This window comes from Bactrocera dorsalis, chromosome 3 (assembly GCF_023373825.1).
Source record: "Bactrocera dorsalis isolate Fly_Bdor chromosome 3, ASM2337382v1, whole genome shotgun sequence".
NCBI classification, from domain to species: domain Eukaryota; kingdom Metazoa; phylum Arthropoda; class Insecta; order Diptera; family Tephritidae; genus Bactrocera; species Bactrocera dorsalis.
Window position 1 is genome coordinate 45,570,272 of NC_064305.1, and position 22,908 is coordinate 45,593,179.

The 22,908-nt window shown below is 40.5% G+C and overlaps 3 protein-coding genes across 20 annotated transcripts in view; 2 read left to right on the forward strand and 1 right to left on the reverse strand.

Moving 5' to 3' along the window:
* LOC115066185 (synaptic vesicle 2-related protein) overlaps positions 1–22,908 on the forward strand; it is a 795,221-nt gene that overhangs the window by 282,830 nt on the left and 489,483 nt on the right. The gene's annotated exons all lie outside the window — the stretch shown is intronic.
* The window catches only part of LOC125777141 (uncharacterized), a 67,565-nt gene that overhangs the window by 3,651 nt on the left and 41,006 nt on the right, over positions 1–22,908 (forward strand). The window lies entirely within an intron of this gene.
* Positions 7,239–10,533, reverse strand: LOC125777192 (uncharacterized). Its single transcript, XM_049451466.1, has 2 exons — positions 8,363–10,533; positions 7,239–8,297 (listed from the first exon to the last, which is right to left on the reverse strand). The coding sequence occupies exons 1-2, from the start codon at positions 8,603–8,605 to the stop codon at positions 8,136–8,138; spliced, it is 405 nt and encodes a 134-aa protein (XP_049307423.1). The 5' UTR covers positions 8,606–10,533; the 3' UTR covers positions 7,239–8,135.

Here is a 22,908-nt window from a genome sequence, read left to right on the forward strand (position 1 = left end):
TTGAAAATCCATTGCTTTTATTGATGTTTTTTTTGAAACTCTTACATACAAAAGAGTCTTCTATTCAACATTTAATATACGAAATATTTTCAAAACATCTACAAGTCTAGTTTTCACTAAGACGTTTTGATTTAATAATAATAATAATAATACCCAACGGTTACCCTCTTCCCGCCCAACCGACGCGTGGGGCGCAATCCGCGAACGAGCGGAATTAGCCGAGTCATAAAAGGCAAGAGAGTTTTAAGCGTTGCGATCTTAAGCTGCTCAGCTACAGAAACAAAAATTTCAACAGCCAAAATTAAGAATTAAATTAAAGTTTATTATTTTTAAATGTTACTTGTTAAGAGTAGATAAAATAATTGTTTTAATTGTAAAAAGTGAGTCTGTTAAATCAAATGTGCTGGAATGAAAATTGAAATTATGACATATACGGCGGAATGGTTCGTTTAACTCAAAATTGTTCTAGAAAATTTAAAAAATAAGGGTCTAAACTGCCTAGTAGAGCGAGCGGGGACGTTAAAATTAATATCAGATAAGAGAGATGAACTACAGACTGACCCATTCAAGAGTTTTACAAGAAATATTATACCAAGCATCTCCCTACGACTAGCGAGTGTCGGGAGATTTATAAGTTTAAGACGGTTAGTGTAAGGGGGAAGATCTAAACTGGAATCCCAATGCAAATGATTTAAGGCAAAAAGTAAGAATTGTTTTTGAACGGGCTCTAACTTATCCGAATGGACTTGGTAACTAGGGTTCCAAACCACAGAAGCATACTCTAATATAGGCCTCACCAAAGATGTAAAAAGATTTTTTGTGGTAAGCGGATATCTAAATTCTTTAGACCAACGTTTAACAAAACTAAGAGCGCCTTTAGCTTTAAAAACCGTGGAAGATACGTGATTAAAATTGAGTTTGGGGTCCATAGTTACTCCCAGATCTACAAAACTGCATACTTGCTCCAACCTAAAGTTTTGTATTGCGTATGAAGTAGAGTCTACAGATCTACGTGAAAAGCACATTGTTTTACATTTTTTAAGGTTCAATGGCATGTCATTTCTATCACACCAAGAAACTAGGTTGTTTAAGTCTGTTTGCAACTGGCATCTTTCGTTGTTTGAAGTATACGTTTTAAAAAGTTTTACATAGCCAGCATATAATAAGACTTTTGAAAACTTAACAAGAGATGATATGTCATTAATAAATAACAAGAACAGAATTGGACCAAGATGGCTACCTTGTGGAACGCCTGAAGGAACATTGATTATGTCAGAAAAAGTATAGTTAAATAAGACATGTTGTATTCTATTGCTAAGATAAGAAGCAACCCATTTTAGAAATATTGGTTGAAAACCAAGAAGATCGAGTTTATTCAAAAGAATTGAATGGTTTACTTTATCAAAAGCTTTACTGAAATCTGTGTATATAACATCAGTATTCTTACTCTCCCTAAAGCCAGCTGATACATGTGATACAAATTCAAGCAAGTTAGTTATTGTAGATTTCCCTTTACGAAAACCGTGCTGAGAACAAGAAATTAGTGGAGAGATCCGGAAGGTTATGTCGTCTGTTATAATTGCTTCAAAGAGTTTATTGTATACATATTTTAAATGAGCTCAGACTCAAAGGAATCTAAAACAACTCAGCTGCTAAAAGTTCCAAAAATGATTTCAGACGAAAAAAGTCCGTGTACACTGGCAGAAGCTGCACGCTCAAAGCAAAGTGCTACAAAACTAAAGAAGGGTAAAGATATTTCTTATACAAAATTCACTGCTGAGAGTGACAGTTTGATACGATACTGCACTCGATTTTCATCTTCACCGATTCAAGACAATTCTGAATCGGTCTTAGAAATCAAAAAAGACAATTTAGACAATTTGTGAACGCGTCTCCAAGCGGCATATGACGCAATCGTAGAATCTGACGACTCAGATCTACCAGAAAATTTTAAATCCTCGGCTTACTCCAAGTATGAATACTGCCTAGACCAGCTCGAAGACACAAAGGCAATGATTTCTGATCAACTAAAGCTATTTAGAGCAATTGCATCTACTCCACAACCGAGAGTAGAGCTGCCACAAAGACAAGCCCAAGAGGCAAGTTCAGGCATTCACCTTAAAGTGCCAGTATGCGACACAGATATATTTCATGGTGGTTATGAACAGTGGCCGTCCTCCCGGGACATGTTTACAGCTGTGTACATAAACCATCCTAAATTATCACAAGCGCAGAAATTGTATCACCTCAGATACAAAACCAAAGGTCAGGCAGGCGTAATAGTGAAACAGTTCGCTCTCATTGACGAAAATTTTAATTTTGCTTGGGAAGCTCCAAAAGCACGTTATGAAAACGAGAGAATATTGGTCGATAAACAGGTGACGATATTAATGAATTTACCAAAACTTCAGAAAGAAACAAGTGAAGAGTTCATAAAGCTTCAATCCACTGTTTCAAATTGTTTGTCGGTTTTATCGACACAGAATATTCCCACAGATATTTGGGACCCCATTCTGGTAAATATATGCACAGTTGCATTACCAGAAAAATCGTTACTTTTGTGGGAGCAATCGCTCTCATCGCGAAGAAAGTGCCCAACGTAGCAGCAAAAGAAAGAACTTCTTACTACCCAATATGAGATTGCAGAAAGGGTAGATAAAAAAATAGTCAGACCGAAAAATGTTCAAAACGACCTCAATAGAAGCTTCAATAGACCACAAGCAAGTAGCCACAATAATTTAAATAGAAGCTTTTTTTAAAAATCAGTCGTTCACATCCGAACAATATAAGCACACGTCATGCGAACTTTGTAGAGGAGGTCACAAACTAAAATCATGCGAAAAATTCAAAAAAAATGAATGTTAGCGATCGAAACAATTTCATAAGAACGAAAAAATTATGTACCAACTGTCTGTCACATGCGCATACGCTTAAAGATTGCGAAAGCAAATTTAATTGCGTTTACTGCCATAAAAGACATCATTCTATGTTACATATAACCAATTTTTCCAGCTCACCCCCAAGCAATGCAAACGAAAAACGAACAACAAAATCTGAAAACTGCCAAGAAGCACCATGCTGCTCAAAGGCGTTAAAAACCCAAACGCTACATAGCGAAAATCACAGTAGGGTACTATTACCGACAGCAGTTGTCTCTATCGAACACCGAGGAGAACTGTTTAAACTCAGAGCCTTAATAGACCAAGGATCACAACGATAATTTATAGGGTCTAGGGCTCAAAACAGGCTACAGATACCAACAAAACTGGCCAACTTTGAAATCGCGGGATTGGGCGGAAGAGTTGTTCAAAACTCAAATAAAATCTGCCCCATTACCCTCTTTTTCCTCAAAGCGGATAAGCGCATACAAGCAGAAGCTATTGTCTTACCCCAATTAACCAATATGTTACCCAGCTATCACGTAAATAGCCAGCATTGGCAAAAGGTTTCACACCTAAAGCTAGCAGACCCAAACTGCAAAACTCCCGCTCAAATAGATCTTCTATTAGGCAGCGATCTCATACCACAGATAACTCTAACTCACTCGCCTTAGGTCACTCGCGCACCTCTGCAATACAGCAGTTTCTAAGTATGGAAAGAAACCTACTTAAAAAAGGTGAACTCAAATCTGAATATGATGGTGTGTTAGAAGAATACCTACATTTAGATCACATGGAAGAAGTAACCCCAGGGGAGAAAATCGTCAACGGCAAATACTGCTCCTTTTATCTGCCACATCACGCAGTAGTGAAGCCAGACAAAAAACAACAAAAGTAAGAGTTGTTTTTAATGACTCGAAAACCACTAGTTCAGGGAATTCCCTAAATGATATCCTATTTACGGGACCCACACTCCAACCAGATTTAATGCTTCTCACATTAAATTGGCGTATATTCAAATACGTATTCAATGGGGATGTTGAAAAAATGTATCGGCAAATAGTCGTACATAAAGACGACCAAGACGACGTATTATGTTCCGAAGATCCCCCACCAGTCCTTTACACGACTTCAAACTAAAAACAGTTACATTTGGCGTTAACTGTGCACCATATTTAGCTATTCGAACACTCCACGAATTGGCAGACAACACAAGGTCAGAATTTCCTTTGGCAATCGAAGTGTGGAAAACTCAAACGTATGTAGACGATATTTTGTCTGGAAGTCACACTTTTCCACAAGCATACGAGGCCTTATCACAGGTAATTAAAGGTCTCAAATCCGCAGGGTTTCCAAAAATATTCTAAACGAAAATTTGTTGGACACTAATTTCCTTACATTTGAAAAGGAAAGTACAATAAAAACACTAGGCATCCAATGGAATGCGATATCGGACTAGTTCTCATACACGAAAGAGTCCATATCCGCATTTTCAGCCATCACAAAAAGACAGATTCTATCCTCGGTGGCAAAACTTTTCGACCCCGCTGGATGGCTTTCGCCAATTATGATACAAGCGAAAATCTTAATACAAGAGTTATGGCTAGATGGAACCGACTGGGACGAACAAGTGAAACCTCTTCGCTTAGAAAAATGGTCTCAGTTCGGAAGTAATCTGAATGATATTTCTCAGATTCAAATTCCGCGATGGGCAAATTCCTCCCTCAATCAGTCGAATTACATGGCTTCTGTGACGCCTCTGAAAAGGCATACTGCGCTTCTATCTACATATGTGCGCACGCAAAGTGACACCACGACCACAAGCCACTTATTAGTAGCAAAAGCAAAGGTGGCACCTTTAAAACCTATAAGTCTCCCACGATTTGAGTTATGTGGCGCACTGCTACTTACCAAATTAGTAGCCATGGTGCAAATGCATTTAAACATGACAAAATGTAAACCATATATGTGGTCCGATTCAGAAATTGTACTATCCTGGTGGGAAAGACCACCACATGCATGGAAGACGTATATTTCTAACCTAACGTCTCAAATTCTTGACCTAGTGGGATCAGCCACTTGGCGTCACGTAGCCAGTGCTGACAATCCTGCCGATCTAGATACAAGAGAGTGCAAGCCACTGTACCTTGCCACTACCACCCTCTGGTGGAATGGCTCCCGATGGTTGATAGAATCTCCTGTTTCTTGGCCACAATCCCCCATGCGCAACATTATCGCCCCAGAAGGTCGAAAAATCGCCACCTTTTACACATTATTGGATGATACCGACATCGTACAAAAGTACGCCCCTCAAGATATCAACTGGCAATTTATACCCCCAAGCGCGCCTCATATGGGCGGTTTATGGGAATCCGCGGTAAAAAGCTTCAAATCCCATTTCAAACGGGTAGCTGTAAATTATAAATTCAATTACGAAGAGTTCACGACGTTATTAAATCGAATGGAAGCCGTTCTCTATTCACGGCCACTCACAGTACTATCGCAAGACCCCTCAGATTTCACCGCCTTAACTCCAGGGCATTTTCTAAAAGGAGCACCCATCCTGGCCATTCCTGAGCCAGGCGGGGAGTCGCTATCCCTATTAAATCGATGGGAACGAATTAAAATTCTGCATCATGATTTCAGCCGCCGCTGGAACGAGTACATAAAGGATCTCCACAAAAGATACCGTTGGAAGACTCCTGAACAAGCGCCTAAACTTGGAGACTGCGTCCTCATTCATGATGATTGTCTACCCCCTACTGAGTGGCGGCTTGGCCGCATAGAGAAGGCTACATCACGGCTCCGACGGTCATATCCGAGTAGTTGATCTCCGTACTCAAAACGGAACACTGACCAGACCGCTCGTTAAACTGTGCTTCCTACCAACCGCAGATAATAGCGAAAACGCGTATATCCGTATAATAAAACCGAAATCAACCGCAAACAATAAGCCGATGTTCCCGCTATACAACAACTAATTAAATAATACGTTAAAAAAAATCGAGAAACGCGCTAATACCAACCGTTAAAATTAATATTCCGCAAGCAAATAACAAAGAAAACTACTAGAAACGGTTGTTCAATACGACGACCCATTCAAGCCACATATCGTGGCACGATGGCCCATAGCTCAGTGTATGATAGATTAACAATCAAGAATCTTCTCTGTATAGATTACGATGGAGGTACATACGCCAGTGACAACCACGCCAACCGCTCGGGCTACCAATGCGCCACGCACCGGGCCCACACCATCGCCCCGAACTGTGGTTGCAACAATGCCAGCACCTGTACCGGCAACCGCGCCTTCAGCGGTTCTTCCATCCGTACCTCGTGGTGGCACTCGACCACCATCACACCTATTACGGACTTCGGAAACCCTAAGGTGCCCCATCTGTCGGCGCCCACATCGCCTGCATCATTGTGGGATATTTAGGGGTATGCGACTTATGCAACGACAACAAGTTGCCCAGACACACGGGCATTGCCACAATTGCCTGTCACATACACATGTGTCTCCGGAGTGTGAGTCACGAGGGCTGTGTCAAATATGCCACAGGCCGCATCACACGCTGCTACAACGCAGCGCGGCTCGCGAAGTGAATCGGCCACCCATCCATCGCGGCCGCATACTCCGATTCCAATCCGCAGCTCGTGGCGCACCCCAGCGTAGCGGAACCTCGTTGCGGCGTCGGCAGCCTGGACCACCACCTCGTCGATCTACGGGGCTGAGCAGAGTTGTGGCAACGCTGCAACATCTGCAGCGCCTTCTAGGCTAAACAGTCGTTTAAGGGGGCCTGGATGGCTAACGCCCCACACATACACACTACATCTTCACCCCACACTACACACACCATACTCAACACATTGGCATTATGTGCATCATATTTTCATCCCACACTACACACCTTATTTTCAACACATCGGCATGATGCCCACCACATCATCATCTACAAATCGTGCAAAAATCGAAGTCCTCTTCGATGTCGGTTTCGGTCGGAGACGGGCTTCTCTTCCGTGGCGTCTTCGATTTGCCACGGCCTTTTTGCTTCTTGGCTGCTGGTTCATCGGCTGCCTTCGTCAATTTTTGCCGCTTTTTTTCGGCCTTGTCACGCAGATCTGCGACAACCTCAGGCGATGTCAAAATCGTTGACTCCATTGTCTTGCGGCCACGTTTTGATTTCGGCGCAGGTGTGCCCAATTTCAACGGGCCAACCAATTTCAATGCATCACGGAGCTGTGGAGCCGAAACAAGAGACAACGACGATGATGCAGCATCACTTGTTGAAGCTGGGGCCGATGCCTCCGACGTTGACACCTCCTCATTCGCAGCAGTCACAATGGCATCACCAGAGGCAAGAACTCGACGTTGATTGTCGGCGTCTTTCTCTTCGTCACCGAACAAATTTTCGCCGCTCAGTTCCGAAGCGACAAAGTCAACTTCAGTGAAAATTTGCGTCTTGAACGGGTAGATACCAGTTGTTCGGAAGCCGGATTTGATGGTTTTCGGCGTTAACATAACATCGAGGCACTGATTGACAAGGAGCGGCACATGGTGCAGATCGAAAGTGACACCAATGTTGGACTTTTTCCATGCATCATGCTTCACGGTCATCATACCTTTAAATGGTGCAAATACCGCAACATCTAGCGGCTGCATTTTGTGCGTGCATTTCGGCGGAAAAGACAGCAACGTGATGCCATGATCCAACGCCAAATCTATCGCCTCGATCGATAAATGCGAACCGTGGTTGTCCAGCAGCAACATGGTTGGCGAATCGGCATTAGCACCGGTGTGCTTGATGAAATGACGCATGAATTAAGGGAATACGTCAGAGTTCATGTAACCAGAACCGTTCGCAACACCAACAGCGCCATGACTCGCATGAGTCATAAAAATCTCTTTCATGTTGACTCGGCGAAAGAGGAAGAATGGCGGTATAGACTGGCCACTAGCGCTGACGGCCAAAGCCAAAGACACATTGGTGCCTTTTTCGGCAGATATTGAAGAGCCGACCTGCTTTTGTCCTTTGCGCGCGATGGTTTTGACAGGTCTGGTTGGCACGGTCGGGCACCCGGTTTCATCCATGTTCCATATTCGGTGAGGTTCAAACGGCGTCTTACCGAGAAAGGTTGGCAAAGAATGCATCGACATTCTCTTTGTTGAATCGCTTCGCACGGCTCTGGCTTACTTGCTCTGGTGTTCGCAGTGACAAATTTTTGTGGCGTTTCATGAACGCCAACTACCAATCCTTACTCGCCTGTTGATTGTCGTTCCATGGATCCGGACGCGCCAACTTTCCGAGCAAATTCATACGCGAGCTTACGAAGCTCCATCAAACTAATTCCATAGTTGATGTCGCTGGCCTGGAGAATGTAGCTTATCAGCGCCTTCTCTTGTTCGATGTTGAAGATCTGAAATAAAAAAAAAATTATTTATTATTCGATGAAAGAAAAAGAAAGAAACCAGCAGAACTCACTGTTTTTGTGCCCATCGTCGTGCTTTCAGCCAGCAAATTCTTCATTACATCGGCATTGGCAGTAGTAACGTCGATGCTCGCACCATCAAATGCTGCAATATAACGCATCAGGTTGGTCCTCGGAATTTTGTGTGCCGTCGCAGATTGTCGAACGCTGTTGTGATGTATTTTCACCGACTTGATTGCCTCCAAAATGTTGTCGAAATCAAAAATTTTCTCTTGTTTGGGATAGTACCGCGGCATAATGACTAAAAAAAATTTTTCGGAGCACGAAACTATCAGGAAATGTTGAAAAACTATTGTGTTGTTGAAATTCTGCACGAAAAATCACTTATACACGTCAAATATATGAAGTTAGCATGTCAAATGTAAAAAACTATGTGGCCCGACATTCCCCGTAATTCCCCAAACGCTCATATTTGCAAAATGGCGGTGGATAATGAACACAATGTAAATTCATGCAAAATTTCTTTTGTGTGTCGAAGGCTAAAGGCTCAACTAATATTATAAACATATTTACCTGGATGAATTTATTAGAAAATGTGAAAAAAATCAACTGTACACAGAGTTGAAAAAAAACTTTCGTAGTGTCGAATTTCTTTTTGTTGTCGCAGGGAGGTTATAACACGTGTTCACAGCTCGAGTGCTATATAGAAACTGAGCTTAGTATGAGACGAGCCGATGACAGTTGGTTGCAGCTGTCAACCTATACTAGGGAAAAAAATATCGCGCTTCCCCAACTGCCCAACATTCCCCACCTTCCCCTACAAAATTTGTATATTGTATAGGAGATCATAGTAGGGTTTGGCGCACTCTGTTTAAAAATATTAATGTATACTGCAGACAGCCTGGTATTTTATAAATGTGAATGTAAATTTGTTATGCTTAATTGCTTAACTGATCATCATCAAACGTTTTACACATATTCCTAATGGTTTGAAATTAACATAGGATACTTGTGCAAATTTTTGGTATAATGGTTGTTTGTAAAATTGTTGTTGGTATTGTAGATGTCGAAATCGGTCCCACAAAACACCGTTAAGCAAAAACTTATAAAACCCCATAACTAATCCGAAAGTTAAGATACAAAACTATAACTATAACTATATATCCTTCATAGGATCCGTATCAAAATTACACAATCGGTGTGGCACCGCGCACCTTTAGGTGAAATCCCATATCTCAATAACTACTGAACCAATTTTAACTAAATTTAGGGCATAAGGTTATCCTTAAACTCATATTTCACGTTATAAATTTGGGCATAATCGTAGTTTATTCACACCATTTGCCATATATGTAATTATAAAAATTTTAAATTAAATTTTACTTCTACATTTTACAGATTATTAACCAAGAGTTAATGGTGTTATTTTAATTAAACTTTGCAAAATTTTGGTCTTTAGAAAATCTATCTTCCGCTTAAAAAATCAGACTATAACCATGACCAATAATATATGTAAATTAGATACCAAATCTAATTGTAATTCATCCCGTTTCTTCGAATAAGATGTGTTGAATTCTTATGCAACATATTTTGTCATAAAGTTTTTCAGCATCTGAAAGCACCGCCTTCGATCTTTGCAAGTCGGCAGAGAATAAAATGATCGTTTACACTCGAACCCTTTTTTATTTGTTAATTTTTGATTTACATACATATGTATACCGTCTAATTATCTTATTTATTTAATATTTATGATATTAAAAAAAAACAACTTGGAAACAACGAACACACCTGGTGATTAGCACCAGAAAAGATTATTAGCTTTACAAAAAAGAAATAGTAAAATAAGGGTTGCCGGATTAGTTATTTTCTAGTTGCATTTTTAAGCCTTTGTCAGAGTTGCACTGCACATAGGGTGACTTCGCCACAGCGCCCCCTTCCTAGAGAGCCGTAGATGGTGCGATGAAGGCGGGATTTAGGCGATCGAGGGCTTGACTTTGCTGGCGTTGACTTCGACTAGTGGCTTGATTCCAGCTTGCTGTGACCGAACGGTTTTGTTGGGTATGCCAAGAAGTATCGACGGGTTGTAGCTCTTGCATGATGCCACGTAGTTCTTTTATTGTCTCTAACTCGTTTGGCTTGCTGTTGTATTCGATGATAAAATCCGAAAGCAAGCGAAGCGTTGTGCCGTAAACAAGCTCCGAAAGAGTACATCCCATGTCCTTCCTAAAGGTTGCACGTAAAATAAAATAATTGGTAGATATGACATCCACTGATCTGCATTATAGCACGGAATCGAAGTTTTTAATGTGCGGTGTCACTCAATTAGGGAATTGCATTGCGGGTGGTATGGTGTTGTTCGTAAATGTGAAATACCGAGACATTGGAACAGTTGCTGGAACAACGCGCTCTCAAATTGACGGCCAATAGCAAAACGCGGAATCCAGCCATTAGGCAAGGCCGTAGCAATTACCGGTGCCGTCATTGTGAGTATTGGTAAAGCCTCTGGCCATTGGGTGAATCTATTGTCTTTCGACAACGGAAACGGACCACTATGTTGATGTGTAAGTGCCCGAAACGCTGACTGAGCAGGTTTCGGCGCTGTAGTACACTCTTGTTGTGTCGAACCCAATCAGTTCTTAGCAAATAACTTGCTGTCACGTTGAATATTGGATTAAACAAATCACTCGACCATTAGTTTTGTAGTAGCGTGTATGCCATGATGCGACAAATTGTGTGTTGATTGCAGAAATGCTGAGCGAAACTTCGATGTTACAAATAGATGGAAACGCAAAAGACTCTGTTGGAACTGAAAGGTAAATCAAATTTCTTTAGCTTGGGATAATGATGAATTATACCTTTGAGATATGAATTTAATTCTCAATCCTGGACTTAATCCTCGGCTAACTCTTCGTAATTGATTGCAGCCGAAGTCAGCTATTCGTGAAAAAATATCAGCGACGACATTCTCTTCACCTTTACCATGACTTGTAAGTCTGTCGCCTTGTGTAGCGACTGACGAAAAGCAAAAATTAAGGGGTTTATGATCTATGTACACATGACAAGCACGTCCTTCGATCGTGTAACGAAAGTGGCGAACAACAAGATGCAGTGCTATCAGTTCTCGATAATAAGTGCTCTGGCGAGTTTTAGCAGATGAAAATTTGCGTGAAAAAATCCCAGCGGCAGTAGAAAACCATAGTACCAAGTGGTATCGGATATTCAGCAAACTCAAAACATCCTCAAATGTCGGAAAATCTCTGCGAAGTGCGAAGTAAACTGACGTGCTTTGACAAGGTGGCAATTTCAGCTCGTAGTTCAGAAATTTCTCTCGATGGCTGAATTTCTAAGCTAATGAGCTAATGCTACACACGTGGCCGTCTTTCAAAGCCAGAAATCCGGTGATGGAATCCGCAATTTTTATCTTCTCACTAATTGGGACGTTGGTGGCGATGAAAGCTGCCTGGGTGTAAGGCGAACGTCGGCCCACCTAGAGGCCACGGAGCATGCACACGCTGAGCGCGAGCTCTGCGGTGTATCGCATCTCACTGTACAAGTCGCTATGTCGCTGATCACCTAATGGTAGTTCCTTCAAAGCGCGCTAGAGCCGGCGCTGCTAACTTTCTGTTAAATTTTCTATTAGTTTTTGACGTATGAAGTTGTACTTTCCGATACTCGAACACTATAAGAACACTTGCAAGCACGACGTTGAATATATCGGAATTGATGACAATAAACCGAAAATCGAGGGAGTAGAAATATGCCTGGATATTATCTTCGAATACCGTTGGGAGTGGGATCCGTGTCAGGAAAATGTTTGTAGAAACGGAATCCGCAATACTTCCACCAGAGAACGTATAATATTGAGAAGGTTCATGGTGTGCCGATTGTCATCACGTTCCTGTTTTTGGAGGGGTTGAGTTTTCTATTAATGGATTTCACCACAAAAATATTATTAGCGGATTTTACCAATATTTAACATGAAGGGGTCGAAAATAGCAGAATTGAGCATTTTCAGTGTAAAATGAGAAAAATAATGCTAATTTTAAAGTTTAGAAATGTACGCTTACAGATTCGCGTATTTACAATACGCAAACGGCTATGGATATAATTTCTGGATATTCTCCATATATTTGATAACAAAGATATGTAAGTATGTATGCTTGTGTCAGAGAACGGCAAGGGTACACCCTAACAATAAGTGTACCCGAATCATTTGTGCGTTTACGACACTTAGAGTGTGATCGGTACAAAAAAATAAGGCTTGTTGCCTTGTACTGATAATTTCGAACATGCTCATACGCACAAGCTCAAATCGATTTCGTGCTCTTTTTCTGTATGTACATGAGTTGAGGCCGACGAAAATGCTAAAGCAAAAAGAATGAGCAAAATTGAGAGCACAACACTTGAGACAAACAATATTGTTACGAATTTACTCTTGCTAGCTTACTTTGTTAGGTTCGTATCTCTGGATTGACAAATAAAATCAACACTGTTTAATTTAATTCAACAACTCTTTATTTCACAACTCGTCTACACTATAGCAGTTTACTCTTAGCACTGATTGATTACGTTGGCGCTGCCACGGCTTATATAGCCACGCACTTCTCGCTGATGCCGACGTGTCCTTCTAGAATATCGCGTCTGGAAATTACCAGAACATACGGCTATACGGCGCAAGCAGACAGTCGCGGCGCCAGACTCAGCAATTGTTTACCTAGACAAGCAGACAGTGCGGCGCCAGATGTCTATTGTTTCGACGAGCAGACAGCCGTGGCGCCAGATGTCTACAACAAGACAAATGCTATTCCATATACCTACAGCTACTTTTGTAACACTGCCCTCCACTAAAGCCTAATCGTCCCGATTAGGCACAAATCCTCTTGAACCAAATGGGGCGAGCCTCTCCAAATGTACTACTTTCATTTTACATCGTGCTTTTCCATTTCTTTGTATGCGGTATACCACGTCATTAAGTCGTTTCATCACCATATAGGGTCCTTCCCAGGCTGTCTGCAGTTTCGGGGACAAGCCTTTCTTTCGAAGTGGATTGTACAACAGGACCAGATCACCTTCTTCAAAACCTTTTGAATTTGCCGCTTGATCGAACCGGTCCTTCATCTTATTGCTCATCAGATGCGTATGCTGTCTTACCATTAGATGCAATTCATTCATTTCTTCCTTTAAGGCAGAACAATAATCTCCATCATTTCTTACAGCTGTAGGATTCGTTCCAAAACTTAAGATCAGCAGGGAGTCGCAGATCAGATCCGAAAATAATCTTTGCTGCGTGTAACCAGTTGTCTCGTGCTTCGCTGAACGATACGCCAGCAGGAACATCTGGATGCACTTGTCCCAATTCCGTTGATCTTTATCAACGATTTTCCGCAGATGTTCTTCGAGCGTTCGGTTGAATCTCTCTACCATCCCATCTGATTGTGGGTGTAACGCTGTTGTCCGTGTCTTGTGGATGCCCAATAATGTACAGACTTCTTGGAAAATGGAAGATTCGAAATTTCTGCCTTGATCTGAGTGTAATTCGACGGGCACTCCGAACCTTGTTATCCAATTTTCTACAAACGCTTCGGCTACTGTCTTCGCTTCTTGGTTTGGTAAGGCATATACTTCTGGCCATTTACTGAAATAGTCCATGACAACCAGTAGATATTTGTTTCCGGCCGTACTGGTTGGAAACGGACCTGCAACATCCATTGCGACTCGTTCAAATGGTGATCCCACGTTGTACTGTTTGTAGCCTACCGCGACTTTTGGCTTTAGGACCTTTAGCTGCCATGCACTCTACGCAATTACTTATCCATTCTGCTATGGAATCTCGACAACGATCCAGTAGAACCGTTGTTTAATCTTCTCTATAGTTTTTGTAATTCCAAGGTGCCCTCCACTAGGTCCAAGAGGATTTGTGCCTAATCGGGACGATTAGGCTTTAGTGGAGGGCAGTGTTACAAAAGTAGTATTAAGTTATATTTGTATTACTATATGCATCCCTGATTATGAACAATAGCTGTAGGTATATGGAATAGCATTTGTCTTGTTGTAGACATCTGGCGCCACGGCTGTCTGCTCGTCGAAACAATAGACATCTGGCGCCGCACTGTCTGCTTGTCTAGGTAAACAATTGCTGAGTCTGGCGCCGCGACTGTCTGCTTGCGCGTATAGCCGTATGTTCTGGTAATTTCCAGACGCGATATTCTAGAAAGATACGTCGGCATCAGCGAGAAGTGCGTGGCTATATATGCCGTGGCAGCGCCAACGTAATCAATCAGTGCTAAGAGTAAACTGCTATAGTGTAGACGAGTTGTGAAATAAAGAGTTGTTGAATTAAATTAAACAGTGTTGATTACGTTGGCGCTGCCACGGCTTATATAGCCACGCACTTCTCGCTGATGCCGACGTGGTCCTTCTAGAATATCGCGTCTGGAAATTACCAGAACATACGGCTATACGGCGCAAGCAGACAGTCGCGGCGCCAGACTCAGCAATTGTTTACCTAGACAAGCAGACAGTGCGGCGCCAGATGTCTATTGTTTCGACGAGCAGACAGCCGTGGCGCCAGATGTCTACAACAAGACAAATGCTATTCCATATACCTACAGCTATTGTTCATAATCAGGGATGCATATAGGTAATACAAATATAACTTAATACTACTTTTGTAACACTGCCCTCCACTAAAGCCTAATCGTCCCGATTAGGCACAAATCCTCTTGGACCTAGTGGAGGGCACCTTGGAATTACAAAAACTATAGAGAAGATTAAACAACGGTTCTACTGGATCGGTTGTCGAGATTCCATAGCAGAATGGATAAGTAATTGCGTAGAGTGCATGGCAGCTAAAGGTCCTAAAGCCAAAAGTCGCGGTAGGCTACAACAGTACAACGTGGGATCACCATTTGAACGAGTCGCAATGGATGTTGCAGGTCCGTTTCCAACCAGTACGGCCGGAAACAAATATCTACTGGTTGTCATGGACTATTTCAGTAAATGGCCAGAAGTATATGCCTTACCAAACCAAGAAGCGAAGACAGTAGCCGAAGCGTTTGTAGAAAATTGGATAACAAGGTTCGGAGTGCCCGTCGAATTACACTCAGATCAAGGCAGAAATTTCGAATCTTCATCATTTCTTACAGCTGTAGGATTCGTTCCAAACTTAAGATCAGCAGGGAGTCGCAGATCAGATCCGAAAATAATCTTTGCTGGCGTGTAACCAGTTGTCTCGTGCTTCGCTGAACGATACGCCAGCAGGAACATCTGGATGCACTTGTCCCAATTCCGTTGATCTTTATCAACGAATTTACTGCTTGCTAGTTCACTTTGTTAGGTTCGTATCTCTGGATTGACAAATAAAACCAAAACTGTTTAATTTAATTCAACAACTCTTTATTCCACAACTCGTCTACACTATAGCAGTTTACTCTTAGCACTGATTGATTATGTTGGCGCTGTCACGGCTTATATAGCCACGCACTTCTCGCTGATGCCGACATGTCCTTCTAGAATATTGCGTCTGGAAATTACCAGAACATAATGCTATACGGCGCCAGACGCAAGCAGACAGCCGCGGCGCCAGACTCAGCAATTGTTTAAGTAGGCAAGTAGACAGTGCGGCGCCAGATGTCTATTGTTTCGACGAGCAGACAGCCGTGGCGCCAGATGTCTACAAACAAGACAATGCTATTCCATATACCTACAGCTATTGTTCATAATGGGGATGCATATAGTAATACAAATATAACTTAATACTACTTTTGTAACAATATGTAAGAGACATGTGTGTTGTGGTTATCCCTTTATTAGCTTCGTACATGCTTACATATTTGTTTTTGAATATGCGGATGTACATACATATACATATGTGAAATGAAAATAAAAAGCCGTGCTGCTTCATAGCGTGTTATATATTCATATGTACTTATGTATTTAATTTTAAGGTTTACAAGAAAGGCATTACATATTTCATATGTATTTGGTCTTCAATGACTAGTAATAAAAAAAGAATGAACGAAATTGAGCAAGTGAATTATTAAAAATGTAAATAAAGGGTGATTTTTTAAGAGCTTGATAACTTTTTAAAAAAAAAAAACGCATAAAATTTGCAAAATCTCATCGGTTCTTTATTTAAAACGTTAGATTGGTTCATGACATTTACTTTTTGAAGATAATTTCATTTAAATGTTGACCGCGGCTGCGTCTTAGGTGGTCCATTCGGAAAGTCCAATTTTGGGCAACTTTTTCGAGCATTTCGGCCGGAATAGCCCGAATTTCTTCGGAAATGTTGTCTTCCAAAGCTGGAATAGTTGCTGGCTTATTTCTGTAGACTTTAGACTTGACGTAGCCCCACAAAAAATAGTCTAAAGGCGTTAAATCGCATGATCTTGTGGGCCAACTTACGGGTCCATTTCTTGAGATGAATTGTTGTCCGAAGTTTTCCCTCAAAATGGCCATAGAATCGCGAGCTGTGTGGCATGTAGCGCCATCTTGTTGAAACCACATGTCAACCAAGTTCAGTTCTTCCATTTTTGGCAACAAAAAGTTTGTTAGCATCGAACGATAGCGATCGCCATTCACCGTAACGTTGCGTCCAACAGCATCTTTGAAAAAATACGGTCCAATGATTCCACCAGCGTACAAACCACACCAAACAGTGCATTTTTCGGGATGCATGGGCAGTTCTTGAACGGCTTCTGGTTGCTCTTCACCCCAAATGCGGCAATTTTGCTTATTTACGTAGCCATTCAACCAGAAATGAGCCTCATCGCTGAACAAAATTTGTCCGAAAAAAAAAAAAAAACCGAACACTGATTTTGGTAATAAAATTCAATGATTTGCAAGCGTTGCTCGTTAGTAAGTCTATTCATGATGAAATGTCAAAGTATACTGAGCATCTTTCTCTTTGACACCATGTCTGAAATCCCACGTGATCTGTCAAATACTAATGCATGAAAATCCTAACCTCAAAAAAATCACCCGTCAGATGTTGGTCCCAATCTATTCCGCTTTTCAGTAATGACATTGCCTGCTAATGAAAAAACTCTTTCAGCCGGTGCACTACTTGCAGGTATTGAAAGAAACTTCAATGCCACCTTTGACAGAAGAGGGTAACGATTTTCATTTACTCCCCACCACTGCAATACATCAAAATCATGACTTAAAATAACCCTTTCTCTACAATATTGTTCTATTTCTTCTATTGGAGTTTGTCTAGAGTTGTTAGATGGTGCAGCAACTAATGTTGGAAAAAAAAATTCTGGTTTTGATACAGATCTTAAGCTTGGTGACGGCTCTGATGAAGTGAAGCTTTCTGTGTTGGATGTAAATGGACTAGAGTTGCAAGTTTGAAGTTCTTTAAAAACTCTTTCGAAGGATTCCAGCAACCCAACTAATATTTTTAATGTTGACCTATTGACATCCATCAATCTTTCGGGCCCTTTCTCGCTTAATATAGTGTTAACAGCCACCCAATTATCGTCGATAGATTTCAGCATTGCGTAGTTTGAGTTCCACCTTGTTGGGCATGAACTCTTTAAAGAAGTGTTTAACTTATGCTGCAAATTAGCTTTCTTGAAGTACCTTACAATTTTTTTGCATGTCGTCACTGTTTCGTCTAGATCCGTTGTTTCTGTAAATGATTGTTCTAAACAATTATTTAAAAGATGACTGCTGCAGTTAAGCCTGATGTTGTTTTCTAATGCTTTTATAATGTTTCTGCCCCTATCTGTCACAAATATGATCTCCTCAATGTTTTCAATATTAAATTTTGAGAATACACTTTTAATTTTAGTTAAAATGTTTTCTGCGGTGCTTTTCTCTGATTCCATTGACTTAAGACCCAAAATTAAATCACAAAGAACGTTGTTTTTTTGATAATGAATTGTGATACCCAAGAAGTTTCGTTTCATATCGACGGTGGCAGCTAATCCTGAAGTATCTGCAGCTATTTTAATTTCCGATGATATCAACCCTATTTTTTCTTCAGCGTCTTTGTGGACCTTTCGACTTAACGTTGTTGGACTAGGCAGCAAGTCATCCACATCTATGTCATCCCCATAGGCGGCACCAATTTTGATAAAAAACTGCACCATGCTTTTAAATCCGGGCCCGGCTACTGATGAAAACGGCTGACAATCTTGAACAATCCATTGACTGCATATTTTAATAGCTTCTGCTTTGTCTGTTGCCGACACTTTCGTCACTTCTCTTGGTTGCCTTAATGTCATACAACATTTATGCCGAGACAAATTTGATGTGTGACCAGCCACAAATTTCAGCACTTTTCGGCAGGTGCTGCAAAATAGCCACCCTTCCACGGCACTTTCGTCTTCCTTAACAATGGAACGTAAAATGTTCCATATAACACTTCTTCCCTTATGTTTTTGTGTTAAAGTGTACGTTCCACAATCAATTTTACTTTTTATAGAGTCTGGCGTTTCAGTCATTTTGCTTATTCCTTTTAAGTTATCAATTAACAACTGAAATCAAGCGACTACAAAACAAACCAGCTATCAGTGCTCATTGGCCTGCTCATGCATAACAGTTAAAGACACTCGATCTTATAACTGTAAAACATGAGTGTTTCGCTCACAGCTCATTTTTGCGCATTCTTTTTTGTGATCTATCGTTGCTGTTCGCACATTTGCTTTCAGTGCATTGTGCCGTTCACTTACCTATGCAAAATTTTTGGGTGTCTGGTGAAATAGACTCGACGCTTACTGTCTGAATGAGTGACGAAATGCAAAAACACAAAACACGGAAAGCGATTTGTGCGTTTGGGTGTGTTATTCTTTTCTTGCTGTTTGTGAGTACGACAAGCACTCCACATTTATAAGTGTGATTCGGGTGCCAAAAAGTGACACCCCTGACGTTCTCTGGCATGTATGTATGTGCAACTTTACCTATTTAATGATAAATTCCATTAAATCTGTTGGAATTTATAATAAAGTCATATTTCCATTATTAACTAAATAGATATGCATACATACATATGTACGAATATACATACATATATTGGACATTCGAGATTTTGATAACATTTTGAAGACCAAGCCGACGCACATATTCCCATATGGATGAAATTATGTGTACATATAAACAGATTTTTAAAAACCATACCCGTAATGATAATTTTTTTTTTCATAAAATCCCGTTTTGATAAAATCTGAAAAATCATATGCATATAATTATGTGTACATGTAAGCAGATTTCAAAAACTGTACGCATAAAGTTCACATATTCACATATGTACGTATGTAATTTTGTGTTCATGTACAAAAATTTGAAAGAATCTTTCGCATAATGTTTGTAAATTTGTCTACACACCAATTTGTGTGTAAATATATACAACCATTGTTTCATACAAAAACTCCGTTGCCACGGACAACAAATTGCCGAACTTCACGTTTTGTTAAAAAGTCAAACATTGTGTTGTTGGTAGAAAATCCAAGCTGTGCCGAAAAAAATAAACGAATGGCCGCCGATTGTCACCGCTTTCCTTGCCGCTGTACAGCTTCGCCTACAAACCTGCGTAAATATGTATGTTTGTGTGTGAGCTTGCATACGTATCGACGCAGATTTTTGGGAGTCGCGTAAAAATATTTCAGAATTACAAAATATTTTTTACATTCCCTGACAAATACAGTCAATCACGGTTACGTGCTACAATCAAAGATACAGATTTTTGTGGTTTGTAAAAATAAAAATATAATATGGCACATAAGCGAGTGTGGATACTTAAGAGAGTGGTATTTAAAACAATAATTTCCATGTATTTCAAAAAAAAAGGCCGTGAGATGCAGCAAAATATAACATAGGCTGTTAAGAGTGATGAGGGAGGGATTTGATTTTTATTTAAGCGGAGTACTACTTAACCGGGATTGACTGTACACATAAATCAGAGGAATATTGAATATTTTCTTTGAAATATTTCCTGACTTGGAAATCGACAAATAAACTATGTTTGCAATTTTATTCTAGATATATATTTGCGGAGTTGTCACTTTTTTTCCATAAAATTTCAGAAATATTTTCAATTTATGATTTTTAGCTTTTGAAATCGTCGCGAAAAAATGCTTGTAGGCAAGGCATGCTCGGGGAGATGTAATGGCGTCTGCTTTTATGAATGAATCGAATTGGCTTTTTGAAAGTTCGTTTGCGTTCATGAATGAAAATTTGGTTGTTGTGTAATCTATGTACATCTATATAAATAAAAATGAATCGCCAAAATGTATGAACGGTCATAACTTTCATACGTCTGAACCAAATTTGATGATTCTTTTTTTCTAATGTTCGTTGAGGTTCAGGGATAGTTTCTGCGGAGAAAAAAATTCGAATAATTGCCGGAAAACCCCTGAAAACTGCCCTTTTCTTTTTCTCATACAAACGAATGAATGTTTGTTCGTTAGTAACGCCAAGAGAACGGCTGAACCAATATTGATGAAATTTTAAGAGGTTGTTCGTCGTGGATCGGGAAAGGTTTAGAAATAAAGAACCTGTATGTCTTTCATGAGGAAAAGTCGGAAAATGGAACAATTTCAAAAAGTTAATTTTTTCCATACAAATGTTTTTATTCAATTTTTTGTTTTGTTTTTCAATTATTTAAATCTTTCAAATTTGGCGTTTGCTTCAAAAATTTTTGAAAATTATTCCGTGAAAATGTTATGTGCTTCTCACACAAAGTGATCAATTACAGCTTGAAGTTTGTCACGATGCCATGAAGAGGTCGCGCTTATATCGATCGGCGTTCTTTTTGGCATCAACATACATTAGCAGCCCAAGCCACATGAACGAGTACTCCCAGGATGCGATGATATACGTGCGGTATTATGGGTCGCGATCAATCAGAAAGCGATCGTCACGATGTCATAGCAAGACTTTTCAACAGCTTCGATGGACATTATCTTGAAGCAACGCATATATGGTGCTGTTAGATGCTAGATATACTCTGTTGAGTGGCAAAAGAGAGGTTTGCCGCACGCACACATTCTTCTTTGGATGGTGGTTACACCAGATCAAATTGATAAAATTACGAGTATTTAATTATGCGGAAAGTCCTGATGCAAAGAAAGAAGATCCAGTATTATACAAGTGATGAAAACCAATAAGGTTCATGGAACTTGCGGACACCACAATCCCACTTCGATTTGTGTGTAAATGCACGAAACAGTATCCACGTGCTTTTCTTTTCGGCGACGCTCACCAGACGACAATGGCGTGAGTTAGAGGCGTGAATATCGAAGTTGACAACACATGGATCGTACTATATTCACCATCATTGACTAATTCACATTCAAAACTTGCAGTTTGGTGTAATCGATAAAATACGTTTGCATGTACATCACCAAAGGAAGCAACATGGCGGTTATTAGGCTTGAACGATACGGTCGATACGTGAACTGCACTAAAGCGCTTTGTATTTACTTTTGCAATTCATGAACGTTTTCCGACTGTTGTGCATCTAGCAGTTAATTTGGAGAATGGCCAAATAGTGTATTTCAACTCAGAGAATACAATACAGCTGGTGGAAACACCGCCAGCAACAAAATTAACATTGACGAGTTTTTGCTGAACTTTCGTCAGTGATCCGTTTGCGAGAACAATGCTCTATTCTTGATATTGTACATGGAAAGCATCGTCGAAGAAATACTTACGCAGAAAGCAAGGCAAACCAGTAGATGAACATCCAGGTGTGTTATCAACTAATACATTAGGACTAATTTACACAATCCACCCGAAAAATGACGATAGTTTTTACCTTCGGTTGCTATTTATTAATGTACGTGGTTCCACTTCATTTGAGTCATTGCGTACTGTGAATGATATGGTGTATGCAACTTTTTGAAAAGCAAGCTAGCAATTACAATTGCTGGAAAATGATAATCACTGGAAATACGGACTGACGTCGTTTTGAAATTTATATAGATAGCCTCTGAAGCACCCATGCCCGCTTAATATTTGGGTCAGGTGGAAATCCAGGTCCCCATGTCGTCTACTTATCCACGTATGGATGTCAGGTATAAGTCTGTGAGTCCACCGTCCTTTAGTTGAGGTTTGCCACCGTTGCTACCATATAGTTATGCTCTTCCCTCTCTCTTCTCTCTTTTGAATTTCTGTAATTGGCGCTGATAGGTCATATAATCTCGTGAGCTCGTCACCCTGGATGTCTATGGGCAGCATACCAGCTAGTACTTCAGATGCTTCGCTGGAAATAGTTCGGAAAGCACTTATTACTCTTATTGCTGTGAGTCTATGCACCGCATTTATTGGTTTGGCATACGCTTTTATATTTAGTGCCTGTATCCATACTGGAGCTGCATATAGTATAACTGAGCTCATAGATTTTGCGATTAGAAGTCGGCGGCTAGAGCGCACACAGCCCCTATATGCCATCATTCTTGATAAGGCGTTATAAATTTTATTTGCTTTATTTGCTATGTTTGTCAAGTGCTGCTTGAATTTCAGTTTGGAGTCCAATGTTACCCCCAAATACTTCAACTGTGGTTGTGAAATAATTACGCACTCTCCTATAGTGAGAGTTATTTTTTCCTCAATTTTCCTGGTGCTTATGAGCAATACCTCTGTTTTGTGCTCA